Here is a 17871-nt window from a genome sequence, read left to right as displayed (position 1 = left end):
GTGAAGCCTTCTGATGGAGGTATTTAGGCAAGGTTTTGTTGGAAGGTGAGAGCAAAACAGCCATTCAAGCTGTGCTCCAAAAGAGATGTTGGGGTGAAGGAGTTGGTTTGGCTTAGAAGTCCTGGGTGAGAATGGATAAAGGTTTCTGCTTCTCTGGGCACGGGGCAAAGGCTAAGCAGCTCATGGTGCCATTCACAGTTGACCATTTCCATCCTGTAACCTGCCACTGGGACTCAGTATTGAGAAGCAAATGGTGTGTTAGGACAGAGAAAAGGGTACCTGACAGACCTGCCCTTCACGTGCCATGAACCATTGACTTGCCACTGACTTTCTCAGGTGGTGGAACTTAAGTCTGCTGAGCTGCTGGCCCAATCAAAGGGCTATTCCTTCTCCTTCTGTCTGTATCAGGGTTGCATCTCTGGATTCCTTGTTCCCAATTTATCTGTGATACAAGGGGTGTCCTTGAAAGGGCGTTTGGTAGATCAGTCATTTGTGAATGCTCCTGAGAGCTTGTTCTATGATGACTATGATGGAGATGAGCTATGTTCATATGGAGAAGGAGTGTTTGGGGGAAGAAATGGAAAATTGTTATACTTTCTGTGACTGGATGGCCTAACTATGTAAATTGAAAGCTTAAACCCCCCAAGTTTGAACATTAAGATGTCTGTTACTAAGATTCAAGTGTATCCTGAAAAGTTTTCCATCTACATTGATATTTATTTTCTGTCTACAGAATGACAGATATGACAGAGAAATTATGTCTTTCTTCCCAAATGTTTCCATTTGAGAAATGTAAAATAACAATTCCAAGCAAGGGTTTTACTGTTTAAAAACAGGAAAGAACAAGAGGGGCCATCTGGCCTTGGCCATTGGGGCTATCTTATCTCTGGAAGGTCCTTGCAGACTACATGGCCAGCAGCTTGTCACATCTGGGAAGATAAGACAGTCAAAGAGGGCAAAGAAACAAAGTACTATTTTTTCTTCTTGCCAACAGAGGAAATATATTTGCCTGGGGAGCATAAGATGCTGAAGATTTCATGCATTCATTTTTATGCACAGAGATCACATAGTTTCCCTGCTTTCCTCACTCAGTGCAGCCAAATGTCATGAATTAATCTTTGCTTTGCTTTTACTACACAAACATTCTTCCAAACATATATACAAAATTGTGTGATATATCTTTACCAGATAGTTAGCACTTGATATACATTCCTGTATCATTATTGCACTGGAATAAAAGGGGCTCTCAAACACTCACAGAACACATCCCTTTACACTTAAATTTCTGAATCCTTACTTTCCTTTAAAATTGTTATTTACTATCTATAGTACTTATGAGTACCTTCACATAGTGCAGTAGCAAATTTTCAAATAACAGATAAAAGGAGTATTGGAGGACTGTACATCACCCTCAGGTGTTCATAACCATAGAAGTCATAGAATGAGTTGAGCCTGTCTTTAGATTATGAAATTAAATCCCCTCTGTGGAATCTAATTGGACTGTTACAAATACTATAGTAAGATCTGGAAAATTCACAAAAGCTTAGATGGATTGTTTTGCCTTCATTTGTTTTTATGTCACATCTAAATTATATAATTTAGATTATATAAATTATATCGTTTATTCATTTTCTGGCTACGAAGACAGTAGACATTTAAGAGTTTGATCTGATAACAATGGGATTTTAGTGATCTTTGCATCAGTTTCCCCATATCCAGCCCCTTTCTTTATGTTTTAGAATCAGTGAAATTTTCGGGGCATTATTAAATTTTCTTCAGTATTTCACAAAATCTGCCTTTATTTCTCCTTCAAAAGCCTAGTTGTCTATAAATCTATCCATCTGTCCCTATACCTGAGATGAGTACTGTCAGCTTATAGGTCATGAAAAAAATATAGTGGTATTTAAAATCACTAGTTGTGCAGTGAGAAGTGTAAATGCAGCAACATGGGTAATTTCTGTGTAAAAGGTTAATAATTTTATTGTAACTTCCATTCACATGCCTTCTATAATTACTATAAGAATTTCTATTTGCCCCTTGGTGTTGCCTAAGAGTGACAAAGAATGGTTGTGAATTCTGCTGCTATGATAATTTTGTAGCCTTTCCCCCTTCCTTCACTAACAGCAAATCTTCTAAAAAACATCTAAACCTGAAAGTGAAGGTTTTTTCTGAGCAAAAAAATAAAGTGGGGTTAGCCTGAAAAAATATAGCAAGGTTTACTCTCTCAGTTTCCAAAACCATCTCATTTATCTTAATTTCCTAAACACCACTTTTCAATTTAAATAGGAGCAGGGTGTTTTGGTCTTTTTCCTGCTTGATAATCAGAGAAATATTGACCTATTTTTAAAACACTTCTTCCTCTCACTACTGACATCTTTCATTACTTCTATTGTTGCTATTTTTATATGCAAGAACGATAAACATGAGCTGAATGTAATCTTAACTGTAGAGAACTGGATGTGGATCTCCAATGTACCAAGTGACTTCAATTGTCAGAGTTCAGCTTTATCCTTGCCTCTTTAGATTATAAGACGTTATCCAAGCAGAAGTCAGCTAATGGACCTTAAATTAGTGTGAGTGGTCTACAAAGATATGGTATATCATTACATGAATCTACTTTCCTTAAAGTCAGCAGAACTGCATCAGTTTCGTCAGGGGAAAAAATGGTTATAGCCAGGATATTCTGCATCGAGATGTCTTGGTTTCTTTTACCTCTGTAATTGAGCAGTGCTCTGTTCTGCAAGTACAGGTTTAACATTAAAATGGGTTTTAATGAAATTAAAAGAAAGATTTCTTAGTCTAGCACCTGCTGTATTTAGTTCTGCTCGTAGTGTGGCTAGGGGTATACCTGTGAAAATCCTCTGACTTTAGGAAATATAATTGTCCTGCTTTAAAAAAAATGAGAAAAAATATAATAAAAAGAAGAAAAGAAATCTTCCTGTGCTGTCGAAATAACTGTTTTCCTAGGTTGGCTGATAACATAATGTGGATGGATGGTTCTGTAGTGTTTGGGCTATTTCTTCATCAATCTGATCACAGCCCAGGTGACAGGAGCAGGGTTGTACCTTCTAATCCCCTGTAAATGACCTATGTCTGTCTGTCTTTAATCAGACAGCTCCCTCCATCATCAGATCACTTGGAAGTTGCTGTGGGAAGGCATGTGCACACTCCCTTTGTCTCATCACTGCTTCATACAGGAACAACCTGTGTGTGAGAAAAGGGGGTTAAAATCAATTGTCCTGCAGAACATAATCACCTTTCAGTAGAACATCCATTGCAATGTTTGTGTCTAACTAATAACAATAAGAACAAACCAGCCTTTTGTAGCTTTCTGTTGGTGTCCTTTGCAGAAAAAAAAATGACTTCTGCTTCTTTAAGTCATGGGAGTTGCCATTTGCTGTGACAGCTTTCCAATTGTTAAATAAACTCTGACCATGAGCAGCTGTCAGACAGATATTGCACTGCAGGCTTCAGTTAAAAGGAGCACCAGACAAGCATTTCAGTGCCTACAGGCCATTATTTTTTTTTTTTTTTAAAGACACACTTAAAAAAACCCCAAAACACAGTGAGATAATGTGAGTCCTTAACTGGGAAAAAAAAAAAAAAAGTTTTATTTTATATACTCTATGCAATTTTTCTGTGAAAGTTATAGAATGCATGTCCATTTCTGAAAAAAAGCCTATGAGGAGTATGAAATGTCTCAAATGTACACTTTTGTCTGGTGGGAAGGTAGGAAACTGAGATGCAGAAATGCTGTCATTAGATTTTATAAATAATACTAATCATATTCAAATTCTTGTGGGAAGGCAAGAGGAATTACACTGAACTTCCTCAAAGTCGTAGAACATCATTTTATTGTTTCTACTTTTGATAGTAATCTAGCACAACACTTCTGATGTTATTTCTTTTTACCATCTGAGCAACTTGAGCTGGTTGAAGATATCCTTGCTCATTGCAGGGGGGATTGGACTGGATGACCTTTAAAGGTCCCTTCCAACCCAAACTATTCTATGATTCCATAATTTTGTGATGATGTTGCACCCTGGTGTATAGGAAAGCAAAAAAAAGGACAGTTTTGACTACAAAAGGTCTCGCTGGCTAACACCAGTATGCAAGAATATAATCTTTTAAGGTAAATATATAGTGAGTACATTGGAAGAAGCTTTATTATTTACATTATAGTTACAGCTAGGGAAGGAAATTGTCATTAAGTTTGGAAGAAGGTGGACTTCCTCCTATTCCAGTTTAGAAACTGATACTCTATACCCCTACCTGACTAAAAAGAAAGCTGGAGAACTTGGACTAGGAATCAAAGTTGTCCAGAGCTCCACTAGAAGATATGTAGAAGATAGGTTCAGCTCAGCTGGCTGAGGAGAGAGTGGGTCAGCCCTGGACATGCCTTTTCCCATTGACTGAAGCAGAAGCCTTGCTCAAACACAACTTAAAACAAAACAAAATCAAACCCAAACTAAAACAAAAAATAGTCATGGTGGCTAACTCCAGAAGGCATGTTGTGGGCTAATTGTGTGGAGGCAGGAGTTCTCGACAATATATAAGAAGTATTTATTGAAAAATCAATATTTTTTCAAGTTAAAGAGAATAAATTACTCATATTTCATTTACAAGTAATAGTATTAATAAGTAATTATTGGTTTTAAGTGCAACTTCTTCCAAAATTTCAAATTTAAGTAACTAACCAGCTAACTAACTGACTAGTTAACTAATATATGTTTTCACCATTCCAGTTTTCTTTAAGAACAGAGAGGAATATATCCAGTAAAAATATAAAGCAGTAGGAAATGGAAAAAGTAAATTTAAAAATCAATCCTCCTTGATTTTTTCTATCAACTCCTGTTAGAAATAACACCCACAATTTTTATAACTGAAATGGAACATAAAAAAACTCAGGGTGTTCAATTATTTATTTTATGCTTTTGAAAACACTTCTGGGTAATGGGTTTCACTTTTTCACCTTTCATATGCCTCATTCTTTCACACAGAAAACCAGAAGCCGTTCAAAAATGTAAAATGATGGCATTTTCTTGTTTGTGCTCGTACTTGTGCTTATGAGTCAATATTCTTTGTACAGATACAAATGATGGTCCTAAATCCATGGTAATTATAATGCACCATGGTTTTGAACAAACTGATTTCTATACAGAACTAAATGTTTATATAATACAGGGCTTTGTGGAGAGTTGAACCAGGAAATTAATTTGTTTTATCTCAGTTTTTGGAAAGCAAACTGTAGAAGGGAAGATTTGGGAGCACTACACCAAAAATGAAATCAATTGCTGTAGTCAATGCAAATGTGATTTTCACGTGTGAAGGAAGCATGAGGAAGGGTCCTTTAATAAAAATAGTCAACTTGTAACTCCATAATAGAAGAGGGTGTTCTTTGGAGATATTGGCTGTGGATTAACAGAAAATTTCTTTATTAATGGCCATGCAAAGAAAGAGTAAAATCAGTCTTCCATCTTCTTTCCTAGTCTTCCAAATTTTCCAAAGCAAAAATGGAATCTCCCTTTTTCCTGTCTTTATTAATGAATTAATCTTAGCAGTTATCCCTTGGGTATCAGATTAAGGCTGGGAATGGGCTAGGATAAATATGTTTATTTGTTCCAAGTTTCAGAGCAGAAAGCTGGCATAATGGCAGGGGTAATGTGAGAGATAAGTTGGAGATGAAACTTTCTGGCTAGGCAAAGAACACAAGCTTCTTGTAACATGGACCTTACTGGGATAAACTTTGACCATGGCTCCTTTCCTGCTGCAGAATGCGACATGGCACAGAAACTGTGTTGGATCCATGCTTTTCCAGTCAGGTTTACTGGGCACAGGGAGCAGAGCAGGAAAAGCAGCAAATCAGTTGTTCCCTGGTGACAGCAGCCAGGAGCAAACATCTCTTTTCAAAACAGCTCCTGGCCACTGCTGCCTGTTCTGCTGTTGCTTCCTTGAAGGGAGGCTAAAGACCAGAACATTTAGTGTGGTTTTTAAACCTGCTTCCAGCTGGTGTTTTTCTCTGCCTTTACTATCTGTTGGGAGAAGGACCTTCGGGTGCTTGGGAGAGGCATTTCTGGGAGTGAGCTGCAGGGCAGGCATGTTGTCTCGGCTGGTAGTGTACCATCTCTGTTGTGGGGATCTTTCCTGCAGCTTGGCTACATAGACATGATGTTACTCTTGGGTCTACAGCGGGCATGGCTTGGTGGCCACCACAGACAACTTTATGAACAGATTCAAGTCAACAAGGCTGGGTAGAGGATCTATTGAAGAAAAACCTCAAAGACAAGTCTTGTATGTTTTATATTCAATTTTATCTCTTTTATTTTTCCGTTTTCTGTGCTATATGCTTGTATGCCATTTCCACTTGTCAGTGATCTGATTGGATGGCTCTGTTTTCTTTTTTGTTTTCTGCAGGATAAAAGCATGGGTGGATAAGATGCAAGAAGATCTCGTGACGCTCGCACGAACTGCAAGTGGAGTGGACTGGCTTGCTCAAGTAAGATGTGTCCTAGACTGCTGTAACTAGAAAGTGAAGTGAAGGGCTTGCATCTTTTAGGCTTTACAATCATTTCATCCCAACATACGAAAATGATTTTTGGGAATTAAACTCTGCAGTGCTTACTGAGAGGGAAATGAATAACAGACATCCATCAATTCACTCTCAGTGTCGCAGCATTTCCTCATTGATAATATTTAATCAGCTTTGCAGTATCAGACATATGGCTTACCATTGTTGCAACACTTCCACCTGAAGCAAGCACTTTTATGTTCTATGTTTTTCAAATGTGGTCTCCAGGAAGCAACCATTCACAGTGGTAGAGAATTCTGCTCTTTATTAACAAGGGAACCTATCTTTCTGATACATATTTCCTGAAATGAGGCGGCTTTTGGTTAGCAGAAATATAGATGAGAATGAAAACTACTTTTATTCAGCTGTTAAAATTTAACATAAAGTTTTTTTTAGAGAAGAATTTACAGGTCTTTCATCGAGATTATTTTTGTGTTATTGCTCTATTCATAGATGGTGACAACACATCTGACATTGCAGAAAAATGAAGGCACAATTCAGAAAATGTCAGGATTACACTGCCTGTACAATTTTGTGTGTATACATCACAATCCAGTATACATCCATATGATCATACAGTTCCCTCTCCCTATCCCCGCACAAGTGCTGTGGCTCTTTCTGTGAACTGATGGATGTCTGAGTTGATGTGAGGGAAATTTTGCTGCTACATCAGGAAACTAAGTTATTGTTAGCCAACAAAAGGTACTGGGGAACTGAATGTGAAACCTTGAGATTTGGTTTCCAGAAATCATAATCTCCCCAAATGATCTGTGAAATGCACAGCAGAAGTTTCGAAGCCATTAAGAGAGACAAAGAAAAAATCATGTGTGAAATTCTCAGATTTAGCATTGTGCATTAATGTATTCCTTTGACCTTAATGACCCTTTGCCCAGACATTCACGTCTTGTGTGTATCCTGTCCCAGAAGGACATTTTGTCTTTACTGACTATAAGAGGAGTTTAGAAGATTAGCTCAGATGAGATCACCACTGTCCTATAAAAGGAAGGACTGTGTCACTGCATGTACATGATGAACATAAATGAGGATTGCAGAGTTTATTTTAGTTCTGGCCTTTCCTAATATTTGACTGCTTCATATTGCAACACAATTTAAGGCAGATGCTTTAGATGCACATTTTAATCTTTGAAAGCCCTAAACAAACTGAAAACAAAATCTTGAGATCCTAACACAAATAATCAGATTTGTACAAGCATGGGTTTCCAACACAGAAATGTCTAGCACTTGAGCTTCCTGAGGAAATGTAAGGTTTGGAAGCATGGAACACTGATTGGAGTTTTTGTAGGTGGATTTCACATGTGTCTCCTGACAGAGAACAACAAGACTTGCAAATCATCAGTCTCCAGGTTCTAGTGGGGAGCTTCTGCTACGAGTCCTTTCTGATTATCTAATTTAGGTGTGATCTGATCAATTCTGCCCTTGCTGTGTCTCTTTTTCCCGACCATTCCTTACCACTGATTCACCATTCAACTTTCTGTTCCTTTCCTGCTGTGTTGCTTGGCTATCTTTCATTTCTTCTCAACTTATGTTTCTGTCTCAGTTCCTTCCTTTGCTGCTTGGCCAGTCTGCCTTTCTATTTTACACTAGTTTCTTGTTTCTATTTTATGATCTCTCTCCTCAGTTTTGTCCAGATCAGCACCTGTCTTTGAACTCTTTTGTTTTTCTTAGCATTTCCAAAACATCCTGTCCAGGTGTGTGTGGCCAGCCTGTCACAATACTCCTTTCTCTTCCACAGGAATTTCTCTTCCCCTGTCTTATTTCTCTCCATCACTAACTCTCAGTCCCAGACCTGTAGTTTTCTTCTGTATGATTTTTCTATTTCTCCTTCCATTCCAGTCTCTTCTCTCCTTATTCTTTTCTTTCCATTTTCCTGTCTGTTATCTCTGTTTCCATATCTCAATCTCTTGCCCTTTCTTCTTCATTCAGTTTTCATCTCCTTCTTCTCCCACTGTGTAGGCCTGGGAGACCACAGCAAGTCTGATCTTTAAATGCAGAGAAGGTAGGAAATTCCCTAGGAGTGATGGTCTCTGGGTTGGAATATACCCGTGTTCTCAGAAATTTAGCTGATAAAATCTCTTCAGTGATCGGCAGATCCTTTTCAGGCTAAAATGTTTTTAGCCCTAAAGACTAGAATATATCTCTAAATAAAGTGTTGAGGTTTTAATCTATAATAGGCAATAGGAAAATGAGTTACAGAGGATTTCTAACTTGAACAAAACAAAGAGTTAATGTCTCAACAATTTTGCTATGCCTTCCCATGCAAGGACCACATAGTAAAATAGATAATAAAAAGCCAAGAGATTGATGTTGTCATTCTTTTTTTCCCTGAGGAAAATAATAGTTTATGTAGTTAATATTTGGCAAATTTACAAGCTGCTTAAACAGTCTTATAATGAAAACTGCTGGGTAAACCTGATAATCTGTAGTGCTACCAGCTTTGCCACAGTGACATTCATGTGGATAAAAACAAAAACATGAGTGTGTGAATACTGTAGGTAAGTTTTTTTTTGAAAAGCCAGAATTTATAATAGACTTCAAGCAAATAATGTTATCTCAGAGTATCCACAAGATGGTCGATATGTGCTTGTAATCCTAGGATTAGAAGTATGAAAAGGGGATGTTTCCATGTAAAATATCCTAGTATATCAAAGCCATTAGTTTGACCGAAGTTGCACGATGTCTTTCTGTAGACATAAGGTTTTAATTAGCTCTCTTGGCTGCAAGGGAAAACACAAAGCCCTGCAAGGTGTAAACCATGCAGTCTCCCACTCTCTTCTTGTTTACAGGCTATTGTCACTTTCCCATTTCTGAATAACATACTTTTTTTTTTCCTGCTTACTGCCTATTAACATTTAGTCAGATCTCTTCTGAAATGAATCACAGTTTTGGAAAAACGGAGACTAAAAGACATGAAAAATAGCATGACTGCATGCTTGTCACTTTTATTCACAGAACTTGCCTACAGTTGCTCAGGCTTTAAAAATGCTTACAGTCAGATTGCATTTTCAGCTTTTTTTCTGGTTTATTTATTATTCCAGCTCCAGAATGTTTTGGACCAAACCTGTAGTCTTCATGTAAACTTCAAAAAAGAAATAATTTGTTTGGATTTTCTTCCCCTTGTCTCTCTAAAAGCAGAATGATTAATACAAAAGAAGGAGCAGATTGCTCCTATTATAAAATAGTAAACATGACTTTCTGTCAAAAGCTGTAATAATCAGATTGGTAGGAGAAATGTCTTCCCTTGTTCTAGGGAAAATTAATTTTCATTTGGCCAAGTGTGAGGTTAAAGCTTTTAGCAAGAACACGTAGCAGAATATAACCATTTCACAGCCTGGTCAACCTTTCCCTGGACTCAGGGGAAGAATTCCCACTGATTCAGCTGAAGTTACAATCTGTGTCTGCTTTGTGTAATTGTGTCTTCTATGAAGATCTCTAAAGTGACCAAGATAGCTCTTGACATAACACAATTAGTACATTCTCACCTAGAATGTATTACTTCTTCATAAACCAGGGCTTTTGCAATTAGCTGCTGTGCGCTGCAAGGTTACGGTGCTCCCATAACTTGCTGAAGGTATCTCAGGGTTCACCAGTGCTGTTTGTGCTTGGGTGTGCCTTGGATATCTGGGGGTCTTTGTGCTCCAGGGAATTACACTACACAGTGGTCTCTTCTGGAGAACTATAAAACATTTTTTTCTGACCATGAGGGAGAGGGATAGGAGTACTGCCTTAATTCTCAATTATTTTGATTTTAGACTGGGAGAGCTTTTGACCTGGAGAATGTAAAACTTAGAGTGTAATATGTACTTAAAAAGGAATAAAAAAATTAAAATATAGATGACCCATTAAAGTCAAGTGAGGTATGTGTTTAGGTGGATAGCTGTCCTGTTGAGATCAGTACCTTGGTAAAAGGCTAATTTATTCTGCAGTGTGGACATTGATAACCAGGAAAAACATTTTTTGTGTTTAAGGTGTTTGAATTCAACATGTACTGAATTGCATGGAATCATATTTAAGGAGAGGAATCTCCTCAAAAGAAGATTCCCTTTTCTTAGTTAATTGACAATTTTGTTACAGTGATTTGGAATCACAATCTTGTCCTAGTAACTAACCACTCTTTCTCTTGCTTTTGCATATATAATATAGCCATTGTAAACCATTGTAACTCTCATCAATCACAACTTTTGAAAATATCTGTATAGCGAGGATACACAAGAATATATTAATGAATATTCCATGTAGTGTTTAAAAAGACAAAATATTTGGAAGTCTATTAGTTCGTTAGTGATTCCGCCTCCGAAAATATGAATATGTTTATGCTGATGCACATTTCCTATACCTTTTCTCTTGTTAGCAATGATGACAACAATATAATGCTTGTGGTAAGAAAAATTACAAAAGAAAGGTAAAAAAAACCCAAACCAAAATAAAATTAGGAGTTTTACATTGAGGCTGTGCTTATCCATGGCCTTAACCAGGCAAAGTGGTATAACTGGAGTAGAAGAAACAAGGAGATGGAGAGGCAGGCGAGAGCTGTTCATTGTGATGCCCAAAGGAAATGTGGTGGGATTGTGGTGCCTTGCACAGGTCCAGGAATTGGGCTTGATGATCCTTGTGAGTCTCTTCCAAGTCAGCACGTTCTCTGGTGGTTCTGTGATACTCTCTGGGAATGGTCTCAAAATAGTCTTCCAAAAATAGTTTTAAAGCACACATTTAAGTCTTGCTTTTTTGGTCATTACTAGGAGTTTAGGTGAGATCTGGGAGAACTCCAACTTGGAAGTAATACCAATGTAATATCCCCATTACAGTAATGCAAAAATTGCTTCAACAAGGCAGGAAGTCAGGATTCAAGATGCCAAAATACTCAGCTGGTTGAAAACTGGAAGAGCTCCACTGACTGCAGTGGATTACACTAATTTACATTTGCTAAGAATCATTACTAACAACATTTAATTTACAAGTCAAGCAGGTAAAAAGTATTTAAATAAAACAACCAAACAGATTTTTACACAAAAAGCAGAGGCTGTATCTTAACCTTATTGCTGCTGTAGTTGCCCAGCTGATGAAGGTACTGTTTAGTCCTTCCTAAGGATTTTTTTCACCTAGAAGAGCAAAGGGAATGTTTATGAGGAGATGTTGTATGTACAACTTGAGACTTGAAAGCAGGAATACAGGATACACAGGAAAATCTTGTCCAGTGTGCTTCTTTAACTGTCTCTCAGCACAACATAGTATATTCTTTTTAGTGTTATAAGTATTATGTCTAAAAAAACCTACAAAAGAACAAAAGCAGCAACAACAAATAGTCACGTAATTGTCATTTCTACTTAAGAAGGCTCATGTAACTTTGTCTTACCCGTGAACTCTCTGTGCAGTCAGGCATTATGAAGCTGCTCTGGTGTGAATGATATGTAGTTACTATAGAGCAAATAGACTGTTAGAAATAAAAATAAGAAGGAATAGAGACCAGCTTAATAGAATTTTAAAATCCATGTAGCAAAATAAATATGGAGGCTGAGCTCACTAGCTGCATTTCTCAGTAGGCATTTTTTCTTTGAAAAGACAAAAAATATATACAAAGTTCAAAGTCACATTCTGGTCTAAAACCAGATACCTCAGCACACAGGAAAAAAAGGGGTGAAAAGCCTACTGAACTGCAGAATTTATTAATTACATGGTTCCATTTTGATGGAAGTATGCACAACTTCCATTTTTACATAGACCGTTCACAGCAAAGACTCATGGCTAAGCTAATTGACAGCTCGTTTAATCTAATAAACTACAACAAGTATGCTTCTGGATTCCAGCTCCTAAAATACCTCTAGGGACAGGAGAGACAGAAGGAGGGGAACCCTGCAGTACCCAGAAAGGAAGACCTTGGAGCAGAAAATATGCCTTATAGCAATTCATGAACTTGTCTGTTCCAAACTGATTGAAGAGGATCCTCTTTTACAGAAACACTGCATTAAAAAAATGTGGGTCTCTGGAAAGAGCTTCGATGTGACAAACACACTGGAGCTTCACTATGACTGTTATAGCAAAAAATGCCATCTTGTGCAGTATAACCTTTTAAGGCAACAGATAACTAACGAAGCAGCAGATAGCGAGGCAGTTCCAAGGAACTCTACTCTCTATATCTGTTTCCTTTTTGATACCTTGCTGCAAAAACAACCCATGCATGATGTTCATAAGGCATGCTGTTATTACAGTTCTAGGAGCTGTAGAGTGAACCCATATAGGCTGACTTGGCCTTTAAATGGAATTCCTACAGAGATAAAAATACTGTTTCTTCCTACAAAATAAAAAGAGAGCCAGCTAGGTATGGGTATATGATATGTGGTGATGAGTTCCATTCACAAAATGAGTCCACCAGCAATTGTTAGAAGATTTTTATTTATTTTGTCTTTTGAATGCTGTTTTATAATAATTAGCTCTTCCTTAGTGAACAGCCTAGCTGAGGTTCTGTAGGAGCACATTTCATCCCTTTCTCAGTGTGAGGTCTGTGTGCCTAATGCACAGATGGTGCCAGTCTGCTCAAACACTCACATTGGCAGCAGCTTCCCAGGCCACACTTTCAGCTTTCCAGGTCTTGGATCTGTCTCTAGAGTTTAACTGAGATGAGTGACTTGTAAGAGAGACTGGTCTCTGATTTGAACTGCCTTGGAGTAGGGATGTTCAGGAAAGCTTCCTTCAGCCAGAAGGAATTATAACCCAGAGTAATTTTCTGTTGGATTCTACAGATTTTAACTAAGTTAGTCTTAGAAGCTCTGTTCTAGAAGCTCTACAGACAGACACACCACTGACTTAGACTTATAGAGGCTGTCATATAGTGCTTGCCTTGTTCTCTTCATTATCTGTATAGAGGTCTGTGTGAGGGGAGGCTTCAACAGTTTACTTGAAATTCATGTAAAACTTGTATTTGGATGATCTTCCCTGTTGTCATAGGAGCCTGCAATTCCTGCTTAAAAAGGTGATTTGGCAGGCAACTTAGCAGTAAACATTTTCATTCTTACTATTTTTCTCAATGATTAGCATGATATTTATGTGGTTCTTTCTTTACAATCATAAAGGAAATTGAATGAATTAGAAAAGGCTGTATAGAAATTTGAAATTATTTTTTGAAAGCATTAAACATATACATGGAGTTGAAACTTCTATTTATTTTTACCAACTTTATTATTTTATTTATTTATTTATTTTTGAATATTGTATATATCAAGTTGGATTCAGTTTCTATATGCTTTAGCCATAGGCAAAGAATTTTATACTTTGTGCTATTCTCTGATGAGCTAGCAGATGGACCTAGGGGATATATGGACACATTCCAAAATATGCTACATTCACCCTTGTTAAGGTTGAAGTAGTGCAGAGTTTTATGATTAAGAAAAATATAAAGAATAAAGGAAAGAACTGGATTTTTTAAAAATATAGTTGATTTTAAGAATAACAACCCAAATGAATACATTTGGTTGACATTTCTCAGGAGGTCCTCCGTAAGTCTGAATTTCATTTGAATGTTGTGATTGCCATAGGTTCTTAGGAGTTTGTCACTATTTTGACCCTGGATTTTAAGATACTTCTGACTTATAAAATAATAATTGATTGGTGTGCAGTCCATCCTTCTTTACCCCTGAAAATGGAAAATATAACTAATACCACAACACTTGTAGACACAACTGGTGTAACTGTGAAGCTATTTCCTGTATGTCCTGGGTGTACTCTCCAGTGGTCTAAGAAAGGAAGGCAAGTGTTTAAATGAGCTAAATTTGGGAAATGAGGAAAATTTTCTATTCATTCAAATTGTTTCACTCAGTGAGGTTCACTATGACTGAGCTCAAAAATCAGAAATGTATTGTATTCTTTCTTTTCTCCTTTTGTCTCTTTTTGTTGTCCTCAATGAAACAAAATACTAAGAAAATTCTTTCAAAAACATAAAGCAGAGAAGACTTCTACCCATATAAAACAAAACTATAATTTTATATAATCTTGAAATGAAAATTTAAACAAGTCAACTATTTTGAAGTTGTTGAAGGATTTTATCCTTGTTGGGTCACCACTTTTATATTTGCTGAAAATTCCTTGAGTTCATGCCATATTTATGGGTGGTTCTGGTAGTCTGCAACTGCAGTTTTCCACAGAAGTGCAGTTTTGTTATGCTGTTTTCTAAGGAAAAGAAGGAGAAAAATTTGAAAACAAGGGAGCAACTCTATTTTATTATTTTTTTAAATTATCTTAGTAATGTGTAATAAAATAGATATCAGAAAGTTTGGCTGAGTGGAGTACATGAGACCAGCCTCTGAAACACTTGCATTCTTTCTAAGCATAAATAGGCTATTGCACACTAGTCATACTTGTCTTTTCCCTCATTCCTAAGGCAAGGACACCAGTCTGCTGTATCTGAGAGGGGCGTGGTGAAGGGAAGGGAGGTCAAGATTACTTTTAGAATGGAATTATGAAGGGGTTGGTACAGTGAAACATGGTCATTTTAGGTATTTATTGAAGAGTCAGAGTCCATTTACCAGAATTATAATAATGTATGAGATGGGTTAGCCTGGTTAGGGACTCCCAAAGTTATTAACAATAACTTTTTTAACAATGCAGTGTTTATAAAGATATGTCCCATTTGGGGTATATCACTGCCACCACTATGTTCTGTGTGCAACCAAATACCAAAGCTGCATGAACTAGAAAGAGAATTCTCCAAACCAAATCCTGTCGAGTTTACACATTGCTGACCAATGTTGAGATATCAGGAAAATAAAATCACTTTTAAAAATGCAAACTGGGAAATCTGAATACTTATCTGCAAGTTTTTCTTTGTAATCCAAATGGAAATTAAGAGATTGTCAAAACATAGGGACCCTCATTTACTATTTGCAGATGACACTCTCTCTCTGCTCCCTTAGCAATAAACTGGCATTTTGAAGCTTTCCTTCTTCCAGCAACCAAAACCAGCTGTAAGTCACTAAGAATAGGTGGCTGCATTAACAAAGCTTGCTCAAGCTCAAGGGAAGAGATGGCCTAATATTACCATAGCTTTAATTACTATCTGATGATCTGGATAATCTTTGATCAAAGTACTGTTCTTGATTAATTTATAATGGTCCATTGGCTTTAACAATAATAAATTCTGTCCCATTGGTACTTAGATGGTTTTTGTAGAAGCTGAGAAAAAATTAAACATTTTCCTTAAAAAAAAAAATCACTCACTAAGCCCAACAAAACCCCAAACATTAGAGCTAATCAGTTTCCAAGTCCTGTGGTTAATAAAATGCCAAAAAACCTGTTTGAGTTCCCTGAGATTTAAAATTACTTTTGGGGAGAGAGTCAGTATATGATAAATTGCGTTAAGAGCAGCTGAGGCAGGCCAAAATCTCCTATGAATAAGTGAGTTTGAGATATTAGATAAGTGCCCATCTCCAAATATACCAGAAGTACAGAAGAAATGTGAAGCACTTTCTTCTTATTGTTCTTCTTCTGTTACAAGAAAGATCCACTTGTACTCGTGAATTGGGATTTTTGAGTTCTTACTCAATCTCAGCTAAAACTGAGTTAAAACTGCTCTGAAACCAATGAATGATTTCATCTTGTTATTTAATACTGTATTTCTATAATTAGGAAGCAAAATTGAATACCTTAAAATACATTTTTCCTAACAAAGGGGGATGTAAAATCTGCTTTTCATGTTTGTAAAGTAGCAGAAGTACAAAGCTGAACTCCTGCTTTATCAAGGTTTAAATACAAAGTGGCAATTACAAAAATTACTTCTTAATTTGAAAGTCCTCTGGACTACTCTGTTAATTATCAACAGTCAAAAGGGGCTGATGATTCCTACAAAGTATGCCTGATTATATGCTTCCCTTTGAGTAGGCACCTGAGTGAGCCCATTGACTCTGGCACTGCTTATCCTCGCTGGTGTTAACTGAGGCATAAGTGTTCCCAGCACCTTGCAGAATTCAGTCTGAGTGTTTTACTTAAGAATGAACTTGCTCTGATATTTTTTTCCCTAACATGCATGTCACTACTATGATATTTCATGGTTTTTAACACATCAGCTGCCCTGTCACTTGTCATCCCAGACCTTTAGAGCAGTCAGTGATCAGGCAAATGATTCTGAAAAGCAACAGCTACAGTAAACTATTGGGGTGGTTTCTTCCTTTGTGTTGTTGCCATGAATTTCAAGAATGAAGGCATCTGCGAGTTGCTAGGGAGCAGCTGTAATCTTATTTATACATTATGTGGAGCAGAGAGTAAGACATAAAATACTCAGACTGATTTCTTTGAAAATACAGAATGCTTCTTAGACATGAGCATTTTTCTATGTGCTTCACAATTAATTGCTTCTGATTCAAAGAAAAGAAGTGTCTTGTGAGAAAGAAAAATTGTCTAGCATGTATTAGAAATAGGAAGTATTAATATAACTTTGGAAATAGGTTATATTAGTAAGAAGATAGAATTTTCTTACGCTGGGCAGATCATATTGTTTGTGGTTACTAAAAATTTAAGTTAAAGGAGAATATTTACAATAATAAAAAGTTCACAATAATAGTGTAATAATATAATTAATATAATATAATATAATAAATATAATATATATTAAATAAAATTAGAAAGTGGTTATTTTCTGTTTTCTGACTTTTCCTGCTCCCAAGATCTTATCATGTGTTTGGATGTCTGTCAAATGACCTCTCCTCTCTGCTTTTCTCTCAGAAATGAGATCATGACATTGATAAAAACAAAAACTAAAATTAGTAAATATATGTGTGTTATTAGTTGCTATTTTGTTAGCTAAACAAAGTTATTAAAACAAACTTTGATTCACTGAAACATAGAATATTATTAATAAAATTATAATTTCATCGATTTTTTTTTTAAATTTTAACATTACCCAAAATTTCAGTATGAAATGAATTTTTTTTTCATCTGAGGACCAAGTTGAAATGGAGCTGATGGCACAGGGTACAGGCAGAGATTCCTGGTGAGGCAGGTCTTGATCATTGAGGCCTGGTAGTGCCACAAGTGATAAAAAGCAAGAGATTGGATGGACCAGGGGACATTGGCTATGGGAGGCCCTTTCCAGAAGTGGGGAGTGGGCAGAAAGAGAATACTTTACTAAACCTTTATTTAAGTTTCACTCTATTCAGAAGGATTCTTAAAATTTATTAAGTAAGTTAATTAATTTAGTACACAATCTTGTAAAACCTAGGTCAAGATTTCGGAAGTACTCTTAGTAGTTTGGTGTGGTTTCTTTCAGAAAAGATGGAGGAGAACCCACCACAAAGTTTTGC

The 17871-nt window shown here is 36.7% G+C and overlaps 1 protein-coding gene across 11 annotated transcripts in view; it reads left to right on the top strand.

Moving 5' to 3' along the window:
• CACNA2D1 (calcium voltage-gated channel auxiliary subunit alpha2delta 1) overlaps nucleotides 1-17871 on the top strand; it is a 365044-nt gene that overhangs the window by 42331 nt on the left and 304842 nt on the right. For all 11 annotated transcript variants that reach the window (XM_048302698.1, XM_048302701.1, XM_048302697.1 and 8 more), the window contains exon 2: nucleotides 6415-6496. In XM_048302698.1, the coding sequence (XP_048158655.1) occupies nucleotides 6415-6496 (82 nt within the window). The remainder of the gene's footprint in view (nucleotides 1-6414; nucleotides 6497-17871) is intronic.

This window comes from Corvus hawaiiensis, chromosome 4 (assembly GCF_020740725.1).
Source record: "Corvus hawaiiensis isolate bCorHaw1 chromosome 4, bCorHaw1.pri.cur, whole genome shotgun sequence".
NCBI classification, from domain to species: domain Eukaryota; kingdom Metazoa; phylum Chordata; class Aves; order Passeriformes; family Corvidae; genus Corvus; species Corvus hawaiiensis.
This window is presented reverse-complemented; position numbering and strand designations above follow the sequence as displayed.